The sequence below is a fragment of the Python bivittatus genome, unplaced genomic scaffold (genome assembly GCF_059951505.1).
Source record: "Python bivittatus isolate LINGU-HERP-01145 unplaced genomic scaffold, Pbiv_v1 ctg000360_np1212, whole genome shotgun sequence".
Classification (NCBI taxonomy): Eukaryota; Metazoa; Chordata; class Lepidosauria; order Squamata; family Pythonidae; genus Python; species Python bivittatus.
Window position 1 is genome coordinate 567,330 of NW_028277069.1, and position 20,995 is coordinate 588,324.

Sequence of the window (20,995 nt, forward strand, 5' to 3'; positions counted from 1 at the left end):
TATTTTTAACTGATGGGGGAGGGCACAAATTCAGTTATCCTGTTAGAAACCCATTTTAATGCAGTGTTTCAGAAGGGAACATTGGAAAGAAAGAAAAGAAAACTGGGCATCCATTCCAATCCCAGTTGTTAATCAATTACATTAATTAGGAATATTTAAGAATGATGCATTTTAAAGGAAAGCAAAGGTGAAGAAGCCATTTCACGGATCTCTTCTAATAGAAATGTAGCACATAAATATTGCATTGATGAGTTATGTCTCCTGGGGCCTTTTCTAGAACCTAGGAAAAGTAAATATATTTTTCTGTCTTAACATTGCAACATTTTGCAGTTGATGCCTGATGCCCATACTCTTGATAGAACTGAATTTCTGTTTGTGTTGCTTTCTGCCAGTGTAGAGTCAAACTGACTCTGAGTTACTTGGGTTTCTCTCCCCATGGGAATAAATGATCCATCTGCCCCAAGGAGCAGAAGGCTCTTGAGGTGAGTTCTGGGGAGAAAACATGATCATTCTCAAAACAACTCTTTAGGATTCAAAACATGGCCTTCAAAGGTGCAAGTATTTTTCCCAGGAGGTAGTCAAATCAATCTTATTTCAGCCAACCAGGAGAAAATAAATCTGAACATGTCTATTATGCCTCTGATATTCAAGGCTGAGAGGAGGGACCTGAAGTAAGTGGGGTTCAGAGGAGTTAATCTTTCAAATCTCTCCTTGTTAATCTTGTAATAACCATCTGAATTTAGAATGCTGGTAGGCTCAGCTGATACTCATGGACTTGCATTTATGTCCTTGTTAAGGGTGAAGCTGTGACCAATCTATTTCTCTCGAGAATGATAACAGACAGAATCAGGTGCCACTGAAGTTGGCAGTGAAATCACCTAGACTCTGCAGATGCAGAAAGACACATTTTGCCATCAGCTGGTGAAACAATCTCTGCTGTTGAGTCTGATCTTCAACATAGGGGGAGATACAGTTGGTCTGCAATGTCGCATGAGTGATCTTATTCCTGTTCCTCATGAATGGTACCAGCCAGGTGACCTGCTCATTGGTGGGATGATCTCTCAGTTTATGTATGCATTCAGAGAAGATTTATTTGAGGAAGTGCCTTCCCAGAAGCCAGCTGAGCATGCTGAGTAAGTGTTTTTGTTTTTTTGCTTTTTTCGGTCATTCTGCATCTGCAGATATTAGCCAGGTTGCCAAGAAAGGTGCAGCTGAGTATATTTGTGTGTGACAGACAATTTTACATAGGCTTGGATCACTTTAATAGTTTTCTCAGTATTGGGCATACAGTTAAGCAATCAGTGCATTGGTCCAAAAAGGAGAATTCTTTTTATTTTGTAGCATTGATCTCAGATTTGAGAGAACAGCAAAGGGCTAGGAAATAACAAAAGAAAAAGAAAAAGAAACAGACAATCTCTATTTTTCATTATGTGTGGCTCGTAAAAGAAAGCAACACTTTATTAGAGATATTACTTTCTTTTTGCTAGTATATTTTATAGCCTGTTTATTTGAGTTGTGATTTCCCCATTCATTTTAAAATTCTGCTATATATTTGACTTCGGTTACACTTTTCTATCAGTATGGAATTTTCTGTTCAGCATGTCCTTGTCTTCTCCAAAGAATTAGAGTTGTACGTTCTTCTTTGCAGCCCCTGTGCTCCATCCTTTGATAATTTTTTTCTTTAATAGCTTCATATGTTGAGCTTTCCAAAATATTTCTTTATTCAATTTGCATGGCAGTCCATCTCACCAAGTGATTCTGGGTGGTGAACAATTTCTTAAAAAAAATACAATTAAAAACTAAACTCAATTAAAAATTAAAATTTCTTATACTCTTGTGTTTAACTGGTTGTTAATGAACAGTAGTTTCATAAACAATAGATGCCTTGTTTCTGCTCGTGTGTGAAAAAGAATGAACTTCTATTTGCAGCATGGTAACAAAGTTCTACCAGCATGCACTTGCCCTGGCCTTTGCTGTGAAGGAGATCAATGAGGACCCCCAGATCTTGCCCAACGTTACTCTTGGGTTCCACATCTATGACAGCTACTACGATGCAAGGATGACCTATCGGACCACACTGGACTTACTTTTCAAATCAACTGGCTTTCTCCCCAACTACAAATGTGCCAAACAGAGGAACCTGATAGCCATCCTTGGAGGACTTGGTTCTGATACCTCTTTTTATATGGCAGACATCCTGAGTCTCTACAAGATTCCACAGGTAGGATTTTTACATTATAATTTATGGAAATTACATTTTTTCTCAAATTAAAATGTGGTGATTCCAAAGCAGGGAAGGCTGTTAATTGGCTACAAATTATAGCTGAAATGCATTATGCACTAATAATTTGAAAAAAAAAATCCCAAAGAATCAGTGACTGTGGCTTTCCATGTGTGGACAAATTGCTTTAAAATTATAGCAAAATCAGACATATGGAGATAAAGATGCTCCTGTTTTTAAAAATTAAGATTACATTTGTACATTCCATTTTAGCTTGCATATGGTGCACTAGTCCCTGAGAAGATTTATTACACTCTGGTCCCATCGTTGTATTCCATGGTCCCAAATGAAGCCCGACAATACTTTGGGATCCTTCAGTTTCTGAAATATTTTGGATGGACATGGATAGGGCTCTTTGTTCATGACAATAGCAATGGGGAAAATTTTTTGGAGACCCTGGAAGCTTTCCTTTTCCAGAATGGAATCTGTGTAGCTTACAGAGAAAGAATTCCACAGCGAATCCGTTTGGATAACTTTGAAGAAATGATTGACATGGCATTATATATACGGGTACCATTAACTGATCGCAAAGTGAATGTATTTATCATCTATGGAGAATCAGTGACAATGGCACAGCTGAGAACCATTCTATTTGCGCAAGACCCCCGAAATGAAGAAAAAGATTCATTTAGAAAAGTCTGGGTCATGACAAGTGGAATTGATTTCACACTACCGTGTCTTCAAAGGAGTTGGGATCTTGAGTTATTCCAAGGCGCCATTTCCTTTACATTTCACTCAAGAGAACTTCCAGGGTTCGGTAAATTTCTTGAGGTCATAAAACCTTCTGGGACCCAAAGTCAGAGCTTCCTTAAGGAGTTTTGGGAGCGAGCATTTGACTGTATTTTTCCAAATCCTGATATGGAAACAGAGGATAATGAAATGTGTAGTGGAGAAGAGAAGTTGGAGGATCTCCCTGGGCCTCTGTTTGAAATGAGAACCACTGTATATAGCTACAGTATCTATAATGGTGTTTATGCAGCAGCATATGCCTTGAATGCCATGTTCTCATCTCAATCGCACCAGAGATCCATCTTGAGGATTAAAGCTGCTGAACCTTTTGAAGTGCAACCTTGGCAGGTAATGGTAACACAACAGAACATTTTTATTTCAGTGAACAGATTGAGTTTTGTCTTCAGCTATTTCCCTGATTAGCTGAACATTTAGCTGGTCTTTTCATAGATACTTGTGACTACATGCAGTTTCCTATATTTGGAGCCTGAAATAATGATCTCTTCTGCAAGGTGAAATGATATGCCCATTTTCTATATCAAGTTAGCTCTTGTATTTACTGGGAATTGGAACTCAAGAGAGAGGGAGAAATGAGGATCCTACTGGCTGAACTATGGAACAGTGCAAGGAATTGGACATTGTTCTTAGTTCTTGCACATGAAGTAGGGAACAAGATTTTATCAAGATCTATTCCATATTGGGCTTCACCCCTTGAAAAACCTAAAACTACTCTTTAAATAACTTTTGGTAACTTCTAAATATCTTGTCTTCTTTAGAGGCAAGAGAAGGAGAAGAAATTTGCCTGAGACCCATTTGAGTTCTTTGAGGCTCAAGGTCATGATATTTTTTGATAAAATTTAATGATTAGACTGAGTGAAGTAGAACATTGTCACCATAATTTCAAGAACTGAAGTCTAATCCTTTGTTAGCCCCTTTTGTTTTCTTTCTTCTAAGTGATATGTGCTTTTTCCCCTTGTCTTTCTACGAGCTCCACCCATATCTTGTTAGGATTTCTTTCAACAATTCGGCTGGTGAGACAGTGTCCTTCAATGAGCAAAGGGAAAAGAGAGGTGGATTTGACATTGTGAACATGGTCAGCTTTCCAAACAGGTCCTTTGAGAGGGTGAAAATTGGATGGCTAGATCTAGATGCACCCCATGGAGAAGAATTCACAATTAGTGAGAATATGATTTTGTGGCACACAGCTTTCAATCAGGTGGGCATTCTGGTGGATTCTTGGAGGAACCCCTTTCTCCAGATGGGTCCCTTCTTCTCCTTCTCCTTCTCCTTCTCCTTCTCCTTCTCCTTCTCCTTCTCCTTCTCCTTCTCCTTCTCCTTCTCCTTCTCCTTCTCCTTCTCCTTCTCCTTCTCCTTCTCCTTCTCCTTCTCCTTCCCCTTCCCCTTCCCCTTCCCCTTCCCCTTCCCCTTCCCCTTCCCCTTCCCCTTCCCCTCCTCCTCCTCCTCCTCCTCCTTCTCCTTCTCCTTCTCCTTCTCCTTCTCCTTCTCCTTCTCCTTCTCATTATTAATTTTCCCCATTCAATTTTGTCTGATTCTCAGAGACTACCTGGAGAAATCCCTGAAGTTTTCTTGGCAAGGTTTTTCAGAAGTGGTTTGCCATTGCCTCCTTCCTAGGGCTGAGAGAAAGTGATTGGCCCAAGGTCACCCTGGTGGTTTAGTGCCTAGGCAGGACTAGAACTCACAGTCTTCTAGTTTCTAGCCTTAGGTCTTAACCATTATACTGAACTGGCTCTCTTCTTGTGTGTAGAATGATATTTATTGTATTTATATCACTTTATATCACTTGCTCAATGATTATTGATATGTACCTCACATCAAATCAAGTCCAGACTGAGCACAGCTAGCATTGCCATGTTTGAAGGATCTTAGGCAGAAGTTCCAGCAGTTCTCCACAAATTCTACTTGCTTCATTGCCTTTACTTTCTCTTTTCCTGAGTTCCAAATTTTGCTTTCTCATTGGCTTTCACTCTTTACCGTAAATAATAATATTTTATGGTATTTACTACAAAACCTTGGCAGTCTCATCAAATACGCCATAAGGCTGAATTTGAGTCACTGCTGGTGACATCTCAACCACTCTGTTTTTGTTGGTACTGGAGGGATCCTCTCTAAAACCCATTTGTACCCCAATTAAAGTAACAAATGCAAAGGATGGTGCTGTGTTTACCTTCCAGACTTGTGACCAAGACTCTTACAGCACCTTAGCTTCTACTTTCAAATATTGTGTGCAAGACTCAAGGATCAGACTGCTGCAGCCTATTTCTGAAAATGTTATGATTTCTGTAAATGGCCTTCTTGGGTCTTGCTCAATCATTGGGAAGCTGGGTAGAGACATCTGGGGTACGTTTTTCTCATGCCAGCTGCTTTCCTATTTATGGTCAGGTCTGTCCCCTTTCAGTATGTAATGAATGGTGCCGTCCTGGAAACGTAAAGGAAAAGAGGGAAGGAGAGAAATTTTGCTGCTATGACTGTGTTCCCTGCCCAGAAGGGGAGATTTCAAACAAGACAGGTACAGTACATCCTCCACTGTTGTGACAGTCCCTTCTTTCTCAGTCTTTCACCAATCACTTAAACTCCTGCATCAGTTGGCAACCAGAACTGTGAAATTGACATCTCTGACTATATTTCTAACTATTTGTTAGGATTTTGCATTAATTCCTAGAAACAGATAAGCAAAGAATGAAAATCTTTTGTACTCAGTAGATGGTGAAACCTCAGTTTAGATGTCCTCAGCACAATCAACCAAATTCCTGTTGTACTTATATCACCTTACATCACTTGCTGCATGATCATCATGCAAATACAGCAAATGATGTCATTTGCAGGGCGATGCTATGATGCGACTGACACAAATGGATGCAAGTTGCATCATGATATCACTACTGATGATAAACTCCCTTACTCATTCAACAGTCAGAAACACCAATGATCCCACCTACCCATGACTCAAATTGGTCTTTTAAATCAAGTTTTCCCTACGTGGTTAGGGATGGGTAGAGAGATAGATTGATAGATAGTAGCAAGCATACAAGCATACCTATTAATATCTGTACTTAATTAGCATCCCTACATTCAAATTTTCCAATTTGAGCATCACAATATTATAAATCACTATACAGTTCAAGAGATTTTATTAATAGGACACAAATGAAACCAACATTGCTTAATATGTAGCACTTTTGTAAATTCAGAAAAATCCCATTGCTTTAAGAGTTGCATTAAGTTTAATGAATGAGTTCCTTAAAGCAGTTTTGTGAGACTGGAAATATTTCATGATGATAATTTTTTAAAGTAATGCAACTCTGCTCAATATGATCAGCAAATATTCTTTATGTATGTGTGTGTGTGTGGGGGGGGGTGTGTATGTGTGTGGGGGGGTGTGGGAGGGTGTACTGTATATCTTCCTAAACCTTGCAGAAGCTAGAGCCTCCTTAGTTAATATTTAATATATCATTGGAATATTTTTTTAAAAAATAGTTTGGGGTGATTGGGTGGATTCAAATGATGCATGGGAAGAACAGAAATTGACATCAAAATCCAATCTGCTTCTACTTTTTTTTAAGACATGGAAAATTGTTTCAAATGTCCAGAAGATCAATACCCAACCAAAGAAAAAGATGACTGCATCTACAAAATTGTAATATATCTTTCTTACAAGGAATTTCTAGGGATTTCTTTAGCCTCCACTTCTGTTTCACTGTCTTTGACCACTGCTCTCATATTAGGAATATTCCTCAGGCACAGAGATACCCCTCTGGTCAAAGCCAACAACCGGGACCTCACCTACATTCTCCTTATCTCCCTCCTCTTCTGCTTCCTATGTCCTCTCCTGTTCCTTGGCCAACCCAACGAATTGACCTGCCTTCTCCGACAACCAACATTTGGCATCATCTTCTCCATGGCTATTTCTTGTATCTTGGCCAAAACCTTCACTGTGGTTGTAGCTTTCATGGCTACCAGGCCAGCCTCCAACATGAAGAAGTGGGTGGGGAAAAGGACGGCAACCTCCATTGTTCTTTTCTGCATCCTCATTCAAGTAGGCCTTTGTGCCATCTGGTTAGGAACTTTCCCTCCATTCCCACAGTTGTACATGCATTCCATGACTGAGGCCATCATCAAGGAATGTAATGAAGGCTCTCCAGTCATGTTCTCTTGTGTCCTAGGCTACATGGGCTTCCTGGCCCTTGCCAGCTTCTTGGTGGCCTTCTTTGCTCGCAGATTACCAGACAGCTTCAATGAAGCCAAATTCATTACCTTTAGCATGCTGGTATTTTGCAGTGTTTGGGTGTTGTTTGTTCCAACGTACCTGAGCTCCACAGGAAAATCCTTAGTGGCTGTGGAGATCTTCTCCATCTTAGCTTCCAGTGTTGGATTGCTCGGATGTATCTTTTCCCCTAAATGCTACATCATTATGTTGAGACCTGAGCTGAATATCAAGGAGCAGCTAATAAGAAGAAAGAATTGAAGAATTAGATTACTTTCTCATACAATGTTCATTAGTATGAGTAAGATTTTGGCATCAAAAAGTTCAATGTAAGTTTAATTATAATTGCCTAATATTATTCAGCTTCTTTACCAAGAGGTATGAGCTGAATATCAAGGGGAAACTAATAAAAAGAGGCCTCATTTGGTCTTTTCAGGGTATGTTGTTCCATTTTTGGGGTTGATCAATATTATTTTAGCAAATTAGTGGAGAAACAATCCATGATCCAAAAAAGGTTATATCAGCCTCATAATACTGATGAATACAATTAAATCTGCACCATAATGAAGGTTGAAGAGGTTAGCTAAACCACATTCTTCTGCATTTTCCAAACAATCTCCTTCATGGAACATCTCCTCTCGAACTGGTTTTTTTCTTCAATGGAAAATAGCTTTACTCCCTCTGCGCTGAGTGCATTTACCTAGGTTATAAAACATGGATTGTTTTGTTATCTAGAGAGAATAAAAGATAGTCTTCTTTGAGTTGAACTCAACAGCAGGTGACATTATGGATACCTCTGTGAATCTTTCTTGGCAGCAAGATAGACTTGCCCTTGCTTACTTTGGTAAGTTTTTTGACTGCCTGGTGTAGCTCACGTTACTGGTATTCCCTGACAATTTCCCATTCTAGTCCTAATCAGGACAGGCTCTGCTTAGCTACTGAACCCAGACAAGAGTATAGGGCTTCTATTATCTAAATATGTATAGTGTGTTTTTATATCCATCATCATATAGTCACTGTTCCAGGTGACTTATTTTTTATTTTATTTTATTTTGTTTTGTTTTGTTTTGTTTATCTTGTAAATCAAGGTCTTCACATTTACCCACACCTTCAAATACTGTTCTGAATCAATAAAATCAATATTAACACCATAATCAAGGATGCTCTAATAAAAACAATGTTTAGCCCTACATTAGACTCTTAGTCATCTGCAGTGTTAAAGAGGAAAGGGTTTCCTTCCATATGTAAAGATAACATTTCTTTCAAGTTTAGTTTAACTGCTAGTGATTTCATAAGCATGTCTGTGCATTTTTTGTGGCCACCATAAAGAAAGGGTTTGTCATTTGTTTCTTTGGGAGAATTTTTGGCTTAGAAATTTGCTCAGAAATGCTGGACTTGTCTCAGATGGCTGGTTGGTTGGTTGGTTGTTTATTTAATACACCCACTCCTTGTTTAGTGGCTGTTCACAAATATGGTGGTGGTTGTCATCATCATCATCATCATCATCATCATCATCATCGTTGTCTGATCAATATGTACATTTATGACAATTTTGTGTGCCTGACAACAAAAGCTCTCAGTGTGAAAATGATTAAGGTCTGGTCAGTTTCAGGCTGCAGCCTCAGCAGTCTGGAGGGTTCTAATCAGCTAATTAAGGTCACAGAGCTGAGCTTGTTAACTTGCAGTTAGTTGTTTATGCAATCTCTCCTCCATGCAAGCGGGCAAAAAAGGGGAACAAATGGGGCAGGCACAGGACTTTTGTGCCAGAGAACTTCATATAAATGAGAGGGCAGCAACCAGTGATCTTCACAGTATCTCTCTCTCTGTCTCTCTCAGTCATGTGCTTACCTAGCAAGCATTTCACAGTGACCATTTCACTTCCAACTTGAGGAACGGATTGCAGTTACTAAACAAGGAGAGGGTGTATATTTCCATGACTCAGCAGCTGTGGCAGTTCACAAGAATTATAAATATAAATTTATAAATTTACTACAATAAAAATTTTGCAGTAAATTAAAGTTAAAATTAAATTAAATTGAAATCACAGAACCTAATCCTGATGATGTCACACTTCATCTATCTGGAATAATTTAGTCTCCACAAATGTAATTCATGTTTGGAGATCATAAGCAGTATTCTCTCCACTCCTCTTTAACATCTACTGTACATGAAACCACTGGGTGAGATCATCCATCACCATGGGATGAGGTATCATCAATATGTAGATGATACCCAGTTATATGTCTCCATCCTGGGTGACCTGAGTGATTCCATGACCACCCTTTTGCAGTCCCTGGAGGCTGTGGGGGTGTGGATGGGGTACAACAGGCTTCACCTGAACCCTAGTAAGATGGAGTGGCTGTGGATTAGAGGCCCCTTTGTATCCAGGAATTTACTATCTTTGGTTCTGGATGGGGTTGCACTGCCCCAGACAGACCTGGTGCATAATCTTGGGGGTCCTCCTGGACTCATGACTCCTGCTCAAGGAGCAGATGGCAGTTGTGGCCAGGAGGGCCTTTGTCCACCTTAATGTGGTGTACCAGCTACTCCCCTTCCTGGATCAAAAGGCTGTCCCATCAGCTACTCTTGCCCTAGTCATCTCTCAGTTAGACTACTGCAATGACCTCTACATAGGGCTATGCTTGAAGAGTACCCAGAATGTACAGCTGGTTCAAAATGCAGCTGCACGAACAATCTTGGGTGGGTCAAGGATGGAACATATAACACCTCTGCTGCGGGAGCTGCATTGGGTTCCAGTTTGCTTCTGGGTCCAATTCAAGGTGTTGGTTATCACCTTTCAAGCCCTACATGGCATGGGACAAGGTTACTTGAGGTACTGTCTCACCCCCACTATATCAACCCATCCCACTCGGTCAGGCAGAGAGGGCATGTTGTGGACCCCATCAGTGAGAGAATGTTGGCTGGCAGGGCCCAGGAGAAGAGTCTTCTCTGCCGTTGCCTCTGCCCTTTGGCATATTCTCTCCTCAGAGGTGTGGCGGGCCCCTACCCTCTGGATTTTCCGGAACAGACTTAAGACCTGGCTCTGTCAGCTTTCATGGGGTGACAAGAGTTGTAATCGATCCTGGGGGGGCTGGTGCCCTGATGACACTCCCCGAGCTGTTCACCAATTTTATCATACCTTGGAATTTATTCATTAATTATTTAAGATAGTTTAATATTGTATTTTAATGGATTTGATCTCCCCTGTAAACTGCCCAGAGTTGCTTTTTGGCAAGATGGGCAGTGACAAATTTGATACATAAATAAATATATAAATTTAAAAACTCATAGAAAATGAAGAGGCTAAAGTGCTCTGGGACTTTAGAATTCAAACAGACAAGCACCTGGCACACAACACCCCAGACCTAACAACTGTTGATAAGAAAGACCAAAAGTCTGGATAGTGGACATTACAATACCTGGAGAAAGCAGAATAGAAGAGAAAGAAGTGGAGAAAATCACAAAATACAAAGACCTACAAATAGCAGTAGAATGACTATGGCAAAAGAAAGCAAAGATAGTACCAATAGTAATAGGTGTCTTAGATGCAATCCCAAAACATCTGGAGCACCCCTGGAAGACGACAAAGCCACCCTCAGTCAATTGCAAAAGGCAGCTTTACTTGGAATGGCTTACATGCTGTGATGATACCTTTAACACCATCATACAACAACATGTGGCTATCTCAGGTCCTTGGGAAGGTTTTGATAGGGGGATAAAAATGCCACTTCCAGTCTAAACATCTGGCTGACTGTGCGACCAACCATAATAATAAATTAAACTTTTATCTCAAGTCATGTGAGGTTGTATTGATTGAAATCATTACTTTAAATTGCACCCAGAAACTTCTTGTCAACAAGTGCAAAGCCTACAGAATTGTTATCACGTGGTGTTGAGCGCCTAACATGTAGACTGCAACACTCTGGAGCCGTTGAAGTTTCCAAACTTTCCAAAAGAAAGCCCCATGGAGAATAAATGGCAGAAGTCCAGATGAAATGACAATGAGGAGTAAGTCACTGTAGCCATCCACTCCATGTAGGGCCATAATTGGTGCACTAATCAGAGCTAGCCGAAGGACTTCCAGCCCACAGCCTCTACCTGACTTTTCAGCAGTAGCCATGAATCCAGGAGGTTACCCAAGTTGTGGACCTCCTCCCCCAGAATGAAAAACTAACATTTCATGGAAGACATGGTCATTTGTGACTTCACTCCTATCCACCAGCACTAGGCTTTACAGCCCACCAATACTAAGACATTATTAGAGACCCAAACTAACTCCATTTCTACCACTGTTGGCCCTATAGTATCTTTCATGCAATTCTGTCTAAACCCAGATTTTCCTACTGACATGTCATCAATGTGGTCATCCTTAACCTTCTTCTGAGACTTAGCCCACAAAGATAAAGAGGAGGATAATTATTTTATGTTTTGCTTTGTTTTTGCTATGCCATAGGAAGGAACTAAAAGTTGCAGCTTTCATTGTCTTCCCTGCAATTACCTGAACTATAATAATTACTACTTCTCAAACACAATTCCAACAGCTTTCCCAAAGTTAAAAGAAAAACAACTGGTGTGTAGGTTCAAACATGGTTATAAAACCCCTTCACTCCCTGCCATTCAGAGCTGGGCTAGCTGGGGAGAAGAGGCAGATGTGGCCGAATTGTTGAATGGTCCTGGAAGAGCTGGTTTAAATTGGATACGGTGCTGGTGATGAGATTGTTGATGGACATATGCACACTTAATCTGCACCCAGATGATGATATTAGAAGTCTTGTTTCTTCTTTTATCTCATATCGGAAACAATATAAATGCAAGGGACTGCTTTTCACCTGATCCCTTTCCTATCCCTCATGAATCATACCAGCCAGGTGACTTCCTCATAGGTGGGATTACTTCTCAGATGTGGTACTTTTTTCATGAAGTTTCCTTCCAGCAACAACCTTCACAGGACCTGGCCTTACAAGATCCCATGTAAGTAACTCTTAGACCTGATCTCAGAGCAACTCTATTCTCTTTTCCATGAAGGAAAACATTGTCTGGGCAACTATGTAAATTGCAAGATTTGGTAATATGCAAATGCAATGTATTCATTCATTCATTCATTCATTCATTCATTCATTCATTCATTCATGAATGAGACAGTTCAAAAACTTATTCTGACAAGTTCTAAGGATGAATGATAGGAAGTGGAGAGATGAGTAAATAATTAAGCTAAACTCTCTCTCTCTCATGTTTCTCCACTTACAACTCTAAGATATTATAATTGGAGTAACTAATGATTGGATTAACTATTTCCAAGATAACTCTTATTTGGTTCAGTCCCAGTCACTGAATCCATTCAATAACTCCATTCTTCTCCCCAGATGTTTTAGCACTCTATTAGGTACCCAAAGATATAGACATATATATGCATCATTTAGAGAGAATGGTGTTATAGTTAACTCTTTTGGGATAAGCTATGTTAGGCAAAATAGCTTCCCCCTGCAAAAAAAGTAAGAAAGCCAAAGAAATTAAAGATATGAAGGGGGAAAAAAAGGAAACTTACTTAAAGCAAGTTTATGCCAAGTGTAAATCAGTAGTTCATACCATTCACTATATTTCTGAATATATTTTTTATCCTTGCAAACCATTCTTACTTTTACTGCATTCCTACATTGCTTCATACATTCTTTACACTTCTCTCTTTGACACATTGTATGAGGAGAGCAGCGTTAGTACATGGTATCCAAAAATCAAAGGGAGACTGGTAATGTCTTGTCCAACTAACAAATTCTCCTAAAAGATATCAGCTTTCAGCAGGTGCAACTTACTACATCAGACTTAATGGATTGGCTAAACTGATGTAGGAATTAAATTGGGATGAGCTTTGTGAGAAGAGGAAGGAAAGACAGGCTGATTATGCTGATGCCAGTTCCATACAAGAGAAATTACAAGTACCTTACCAATTTATTTTTTTTTTAATGGGTGGGGGAGCCTTTGAGCCTGTGTTAACTCCTGGCAATTGCCTGGACTGGTTCCTGCAATTTTCTTGGTAGCATTTTCAGAAGTTTGTCCTTGCCTCCTTCTTCCTAGAGCTGAGAGACAGAGACCAGCACAAGGTGACCCATCTGGCTTCGTGCCTCAGGCAGGGCTAGAATTCTTGGTCTGCTGGTTTCTAGCCTGATGCCTTAACCACTACACCACTACAAATAATACTGACATCCTTATTATTTACATTCTCCACACTGATTTCAAAGATATATAACCTTTCATTAATCCACCTAAGTTCCTACTATTCTTTCTTGTCCTATATTTCTCTTTGGCTATCCCTCCTCTTCTTCTGACTATTTTTGCAGCTTGTCTCCATAACTCTTAATCAACAGCTCATGTTGTTTCTATTGATTTTTTGTTTCAAATTTTAGATGGCTTGTAGTAAGTAAAATGGATCCAGAGGCTGATAAAAGCAAAACAAAACAGTTACATGGGTTGTACAATCTGTACATAACTGTCTTTCAGCATAGTGACAAAGTTCTACCAACATGTCTTGGGCTTGGTGTTTGCAGTGAATGAGATCAACCAAAACCCCCAGATCTTGCCCAATGTCACACTTGGGTTCCACATCTATGACAGTTACTACAATGAGAAGATGACTTATCGGACCACACTGGACCTGCTCTTCAAATCCCATAGATTTATCCCCAACTATGCATGCAGCATCCAGAAGAATATCATGGCCATCATTGGTGGACTTGGCTCTGATATCTCCTTCCACATGTCTGACATCTTAACTCTTTATAAAATTCCACAGGTAAGATCTTGAAGGGCTTTTTTTTTTCGTACCTTCAAATCAGTCTTGACTCCTGGCAATTCCCTGAAGTGGTTTGCTATTGCTTGCTTCCTAGGGCTGAGAGTGAGTGACTGGCCCAAGGTCACCCAGCTTCGTGCCTAAGACAGGACTGGAATTCACAGTCCCCCCCGTTTCTAGTCTGAGACCTTAATCACTACACTAAACTGGCTCTCATGTCACTATGAAGGGCATACTGATATGATTATGAATTGATGGAGTAAAAACCCATTTAATTCATTCTTGGAACAACATTATAGTTTAGAAAAAGGGAAGGAAGATTTGACTGGCAATAAACTTTTGACTACATTTATTCAAAATGAAGCCTAGTTGCTGTGGTTGCTTAAAGGATTTTGATAATTAAAGAATAGGGAAGTGTGACAGAGTAATGGATTCTAACAGATTTCTTTACCGTGACTCTTTTTGCAGAAATTGTTTCATTTTTCCATAGACCAACATTGTTTACTTTGAATGAAAAATGGACATTCAAATCATGATGCGAGTCGCCATGTTCTAAAAAGGCAGTCACAAAGAGTGAAAGCAGCTTAACATGTTTCTCAAATATATGTTCATTTCCTTTTAGCTCACGTACGGTTCTTTTGCCTCTGAAAAAAACAACCCCACACGGTTCCCTTCCTTTTATCGCATGGTCTCAAATGAAGCCCATCAGTATATGGGGATTGTCCAGTTATTGAAGCATTTTGGATGGACCTGGGTTGGATTCATTGTTTTGAGAGATGAGAGTGGAGACCATTTCTTGCAGATTTTGGAACCTTTGCTTTTCCAGAATGGAATCTGTTCTGCCTTCATACAAAGAATCCCTAGCCAAGGTCGTTTGCTTTCTTTTACTGAAATCAATGAACTCTCCTCAAGTATTTATCAACCTTTCATGGACAGCAGAGCCAAAATATTTGTTGTGTATGGAGAAACTCTTACAGTTATGTGGCTGAGTTCTTTAATGTTTCAGCCAGATTCTTATTACCAGGAAAACACATCTGTTGGAAAATTGTGGATTGTGACTGCGCAGATTGATTTCACAATCATGGGCCTTGTAACAAGCTGGAATTCAGAAATATTCCAAGGGACCATGTCTTTTGAGGTTCCTTCAAATGAACCGCTAGGGTTTCAGACATACGTTCGGAGCCTAAAATGTTGCTGGGCACCAGAGGACCGTTTTCTAAAGGACTTTTGGGAGCAAGCCTTCAACTGTAAATTTTCAAATTCTGAAGGATCACTGGAGCAGTTGAAAATATGCACTGGGGAGGAGAAGTTGGAGACGCTTCCGAGTTCTGTTTTTGAAATGCAGATGACTGGCTACAGCTACAGTATCTTTAATGCTGTCTATGTCTTGGCACATGCTTTACATGCAATGTCTTCATTTAGGTCCCACCGCCAAGCATTGGTGAATGGGAAAAGACTTGCATGGCAAGATCTTCAACCTTGGCAGGTAATTTCTCCATAATGAAATAGCTTTATTATCAGGAACACACTTTTTGGTCAGTGAAATAGCCTTCAGATAAGAAGCTGCAATGGAACCATACTTATTATTCTCAGAGAAGACATACCATTTCCTCTGCCTACTTCCATTTGATGTATTTCTGTCCTTTTTAAGTAACAGCCAGAAAAGGAGATTTTCAGGATTAGCAGAGACAGAAATTTTCAACTCTTCCAGAAATACAGATGGCACCCACTCTCTTGGGGTTCCAGAAATCCCTTAAAACTTTACTGTGCTCCCAGGCCTGTAGTTGTGGGGGCCCTGTTGTGTTTTTATTACTGTGGTTGTTTATAGTCTGGGCTGTCTCATTTTGTTTTATGGTTTTAACTGTTTTAACCATGTATTGGATTTTGTAAGCCCCCAGAGTCTTCTGAAGTGGGCAGCCATAACCAATTTGATTAAATAATTAAATAAAGCAAGCAAGTACGGAGAAAACAAAATCTAGACCTGCCTGCTATAATGGGATACATGATCTCTCAACTAGTTTTTCTTTGGAGACTGAAACAAAGAATAGGTTGTAAATTTGCAACATCTGTGATTGCAATGTTACATTTGGTTCACCTTAGACTGGTGAGCATTAAAATAAAAGTGTGTAGCAGTAGGTCAACAAGGAGAACTGTAGCTTGTGTCAATTTTCACATTATGTGTTATATGTGGTACTGTAGCTATTATTCCTTTTCCTGACAGCTTCACCGGTTTCTTCAAGGCATTTCCTTTAACAACTCAGCTGGAGAACGAGTAACTTTTAATGATAGAATGGAGGTTGCAACTGGCCTTGATATAATGAAGATGGTCCTATTCCCAAACAACTCCTTCACTCAAGTGAAAGTTGGGAGGATAGATTCCGAGGAAAGGCAGACATTCAGCTTTTACCAAGATAAAAAGAGTTGGCAAAGGCATTTCAACCAGGTACACTTTCTCAATTTTAATTGGCCACTCATATTCTAAAACAGTATTTGATAAATCAGATATTTCTTCTGGCTTATTAACAGGCCCTGTATGGGTGATTATATTTTGAAGTGAAGAGAAGAACTTGCTTTACATGTCATGGTATACAATCATTGTACAAGGAGAACCAAGTTAGTCTAAGATTAGACAGATAGTGCAAGAGCTCAGAAGGTCTCAACAAACACAAGGGGTCTTTAAGATATTACAGTTGTTAATTGACAAAGTACTGGTAATCTAGTTTACATATAACCTGTGTCTGCATAACCAATCTGTCTTCCCATCCTTTCTGCCTGCCTCACTCCAATTTAAATCCTATATCAGTTCAGCCACTCTGTGCATCTGATGAAGTGAGCTACAGCTTATGAAAGGTTATGGTTTTTAATAAAATTTGTTAGTCAAAAAAGTGCTACCAGACTCCTTTTGACTTTTCAGCAAGCAATAATGTAGTTTGCAAAATCATGCCTAATGGCATACTTTGATGGATAATCCCAGGGAATTGTGACTTATTCAACAAACCCTGGGAGGCACCACCATGTTTTAGCACAATATTAGAGCCGGCTGTCCTCATGTACTGTATTCCCAAAATTAAGACATGTAATTTAGGAGACAACATCTAGAAGAGCTAATACAACACAAAAGCATTGTATCAAAGAGATGTCAAGTCACTCTTCCTTTCTACTTGGCACTGGTGAGACCACATTTGAAATATTGTGTGTGATTTTGGGTACCACATTTACAGAGGAATATTGACAAGTGAGAGATGGCTCACAGGGGAGCAATAAAAATGGTACAGGGATTTAAGAACATGCCATAGGAGGACAGGCTGAAGGAACTTGGGATGTTCTCTTTGAAGAAAAGAAGACTTAAGGGAGATATGATAGCTATGTACAGTACATAAAAGGAAACTACAGGAAAGATGGTCAAGAACTGTTTTTCATGACCACATCAACAAGGACCAGTGGTTCTTGGTTCAACAGTGGAACGGCTTATCTATGAAGACTGGGGTTCTCCATCTCTGGAGGCCTTTAAAAAGAGGCTGGACAGCCACCTCTCATGGATTGGGTTTTCTACACATTGCAGAAGATTGACAGATGTTCCTTTCCAACTATACAGTTCTACGATTTTATGGTACTTTGATTCTGATCTCAATCATGTTCTTTTTTCACAATAGTTCCATATGATATGATTTAGATGTAGCTTGATATATATTCACTCTGTGTCAGGTAAATTGTTGTAGAGCCTGAAAAAATCTTATTTATGAGCCAAAATGGTGATGTGGGTGACCAGATCTCTATCTCTGAAGCATTACTGGGGAGGCAAGTCCTTTTCTTGAACTTTCAAATTCTCCCCAACCAATCTCAAGAAATTCCTGACAGACTAGGTACATTCTCATCCATATTAAGCAATCAAGGCTTTCTTTTTTAATAGAGTATATGATGAAGAAAACCAGATTCTAAGTTTTTCTATCCTAAATTATTTTCACATTTATGGATAGGTTCTGCCCTTTTCTCTGTGTAGTGATCCTTGCCAGCCTGGTTACCAAAAGAAAAAGACAGAAGGGGAGAAATTCTGCTGCTATGATTGTGCTCCCTGCCCAGAAGGGAAGATTTCACACCAAAAAGGTAGGTAAGGTGGTACAATAAATATTCCAACATGCATTAATGCAAGTGAGCATATAGGAAATTTGTTACTATGTCAGTTAGCCAGGGGAATTTGGGCACATTTCCATATATTAGGAAAATCTGATTCCAAGTACAGTGATTTTCAGATGGTCATTGATTTCTCACTGGTGAGAAATCAACACAGAAAAAAATATTTATATGTTGGTACATGCATGTATTAATATATGTGATCTTAGGAGATCCTTCCCAAAATAATGTTATATGCATAGATATAGCTCCATCCTGCTATTCTCTCTTGGGTTAAGAAAGCAGATGAAATTAAAGGCAGAATAAGAAGAAACAAATCTGACTAATTCTATTTCACCTCAATACCGTTCATGGTACTTCTTCATGCATTTTTATTGGCAAACCATTCTTGCAACCACCAGGTCCATACACTACTTCATTCACTATCTTAAGTTTCTAAAATCCTTCGCTTTTTCAGAATCTCAGCAGAACAACCCAACCATAGTCCCAGTCTTCCCCTTCTTCTTGAGCTGTTCACTCTTCCTTTGTGCATTTCTTCTGTGATTTGTACTCCTCTCTATGATTAAACCATGCCAATATACTTCTTTCATATGGGTCACTCCCTTTTCTATTCAGTCCAGATTCATTCAGTACTTCCCTTCATGTTTGCCCCATGTACTTCTCATTGTAACTAACCCATTCCCACCAGATGCTACTTCCTTTTACGTTTCTTCTGACCTAACCAACTCTCACTTCTATGGAACAAAGTGGACAGAAGCCTACACTCACCCACAGCTATTTTCATTACTTTGGACAAAACTTCTCTTCAAAGGTTCAGTAACTTGGCTGGCCAAAAAGGAAAGACAAAACTCTAAAGGCACCAGATAAGAGTTAATCCTACTCTTGCTAAGGGTCGTGTTAAATAGTAACAGCATACAAAGAGGACACATTGGATAATACAACAGTGTTCAGCAGGGAGGCCTTGGGCCACACATGATCAGGATTGTAATTGCTTTGTTTCAATGTTTAGATATGGTTGACTGTTCCCCGTGCCCAGAAGATCAATATCCAAGCAAGAGGCAAGATCAATGTATTTTCAAGACGTTAAGCTTTCTGTCTTATAAAGAACCATTAGGAATGAGTTTAGCTTTGGTCACTGTTAGTCTATTCATAACTACAGCATTTGTCCTTAGAACCTTTGTTAAGCACCAAGACACTCCCATTGTCAAAGCCAACAACCGGGAACTAACATACACACTCCTTCTCTCTCTTCTCCTTTGCTTCCTTTCACCTTTACTGTTTTTTGAGCAGCCTAACAAGACAACTTGCTTTCTTTGCCAATCTGCTTTTGGCATCATTTTTGCTGTGGCTGTTTCCTGTGTATTAGCTAAAACCATCACCGTAGTTGTGGCTTTCATGGCCACCAAACCAGGGTCCAACATGAGGAAATGGTTGGGGAGAAAACTGGCCAGTTCCATTGTTATTTCCTGCTCTCTCGTTCAAGCAAGTATTTGTATGTGGTGGATGACAACCTCTTCCCCTTTCCCAAATTGGGACATGCAATCTCTCACCAGTGAAATCATAGCAGAATGTAATGTGGGATCTGCTGTCCTCTTCTATCTTGTCCTGGGCTACTTGGGATTTCTAGCCATGATTAGTTTTATGGTGGCTTTTTTTGCCAGGAAGTTGCCAGATGCCTTCAATGAAGCCAAATTTATCACTTTCAGCATGCTGATGTTTTGTAGTGTTTGGTTGTCTTTTGTCCCCACTTATCTGAGCACAAAAGGGAAGTACATGGTGGCTGTGGAGATCTTCTCCATCTTAGCTTCCAGCGGTGGATTGCTGTGTTGTATCTTTTTCCCCAAATGCTACATTATTCTGTTGAGACCTCAGTTAAACAACAGAGAACAGTTAAAAAGAAATAATTAAGGAAGGTTTATGCATTCTTTGTGTGATATCCATGCATGCATGGATGTGTGTATATGTGTGGATGTATGTATTTAATTTGTTACTTCGTACAACAGCTTATATGGTACCTCAACCCTCAGAATCACCAGCTGGTAGGGCTCCCTTCCAATCACTCCCTGTCAATTCCTCTTCTGGCTCTTACCCAGAGGAAGGAAAAACATCCAGTCACAACCAGGAGATGGAGCCGGGTCATATTCCTCCTTTCTTCTTTCCTTTCTTCCTTCCTATATAGGGCTATCCTGGAGGGAGATAGAGTGGTCTAATTAGTGTGGTGGCCTTGCATATGACATCAAAGTTTGATTCTAGAATTCTTATAAAGATTCTGCATAAGCAACAGTAACTGTCCATCTGTGGTAGTATTCATAAGCTTAGTCTATAGTCTCGTTCTGGGACCTAGATTCTATTCTACTACTCCATTAGCAATAAGGAAGATGCCAGAAATTCAAGTGGTTCTTGTTTCCTGTGTGTGTGTCAGCCTTGAAGGGCTTGACAGCAGTTCACCAAGTCTAATTAAAACATTAAAAAATGTCTAATTAAACAAGCCAATAACAGCTGCATAATAACCATTGAAGTACAATATCCTCTATTAGTCCATTACTATTAGGACCAGGGAGCCTCACATAGATGACACATCTCTGGGACCCCTTCTGTGAGATCTCCCATGAGGGCAGAACTCACAATTTGTTTTTATGCTGGAAAGTATTGGGTAGGCAGGTTCTACCCAGAGTAGGGTAAGGTTAGGGTTTGGGTTAGGGTTAGAGTTAGGGTCTCATTCATGCCCAGGTCCCATACCATAGGTTAACATCAAGAGATGTCAGTATCTCAAATATTTTTGTCTCCCAAGCAAGCAGAAGTAATTAATGGGCTGATGCACAATTCAGCATAGACAGAATCTTTTCTC

At 39.8% G+C, this 20,995-nt stretch overlaps 2 protein-coding genes across 2 annotated transcripts; both read left to right on the top strand.

Moving 5' to 3' along the window:
- The first annotated feature begins 1,930 nt into the window (after window positions 1-1,930).
- LOC148215385 (vomeronasal type-2 receptor 26-like) lies at window positions 1,931-7,493 on the top strand. The gene is made up of 5 exons (XM_088143689.1): window positions 1,931-2,221; window positions 2,495-3,358; window positions 3,999-4,226; window positions 5,411-5,537; window positions 6,592-7,493. The coding sequence occupies exons 1-5, from the start codon at window positions 1,931-1,933 to the stop codon at window positions 7,491-7,493; spliced, it is 2,412 nt and encodes an 803-aa protein (XP_087999815.1).
- A 4,639-nt stretch (window positions 7,494-12,132) lies between these two features.
- Window positions 12,133-20,055, top strand: LOC112541286 (vomeronasal type-2 receptor 26-like). The gene is made up of 5 exons (XM_088143654.1): window positions 12,133-12,203; window positions 13,728-14,019; window positions 16,238-16,459; window positions 17,994-18,120; window positions 19,157-20,055. The coding sequence occupies exons 1-5, from the start codon at window positions 12,133-12,135 to the stop codon at window positions 20,053-20,055; spliced, it is 1,611 nt and encodes a 536-aa protein (XP_087999780.1).
- Window positions 20,056-20,995: the final 940 nt, after the last annotated feature.

Coding starts and splice junctions, on each gene's coding strand:
- LOC148215385 (XM_088143689.1), top strand. CDS start 1,931: ATGGTAACAAAGTTCTACCAGCATGCACTTGCCCTGGCCTTTGCTGTG. Junction 3,359..3,998: donor TTGAAGTGCAACCTTGGCAG/GTAATGGTAACA, acceptor TCTTTCTACGAG/CTCCACCCATATCTTGTTAG. Junction 5,538..6,591: donor GGAGATTTCAAACAAGACAG/GTACAGTACATC, acceptor CTTTTTTTTAAG/ACATGGAAAATTGTTTCAAA.
- LOC112541286 (XM_088143654.1), top strand. CDS start 12,133: ATGTGGTACTTTTTTCATGAAGTTTCCTTCCAGCAACAACCTTCACAG. Junction 12,204..13,727: donor CTGGCCTTACAAGATCCCAT/GTAAGTAACTCT, acceptor ACTGTCTTTCAG/CATAGTGACAAAGTTCTACC. Junction 14,020..16,237: donor CTCTTTATAAAATTCCACAG/GTAAGATCTTGA, acceptor TTTTCCTGACAG/CTTCACCGGTTTCTTCAAGG.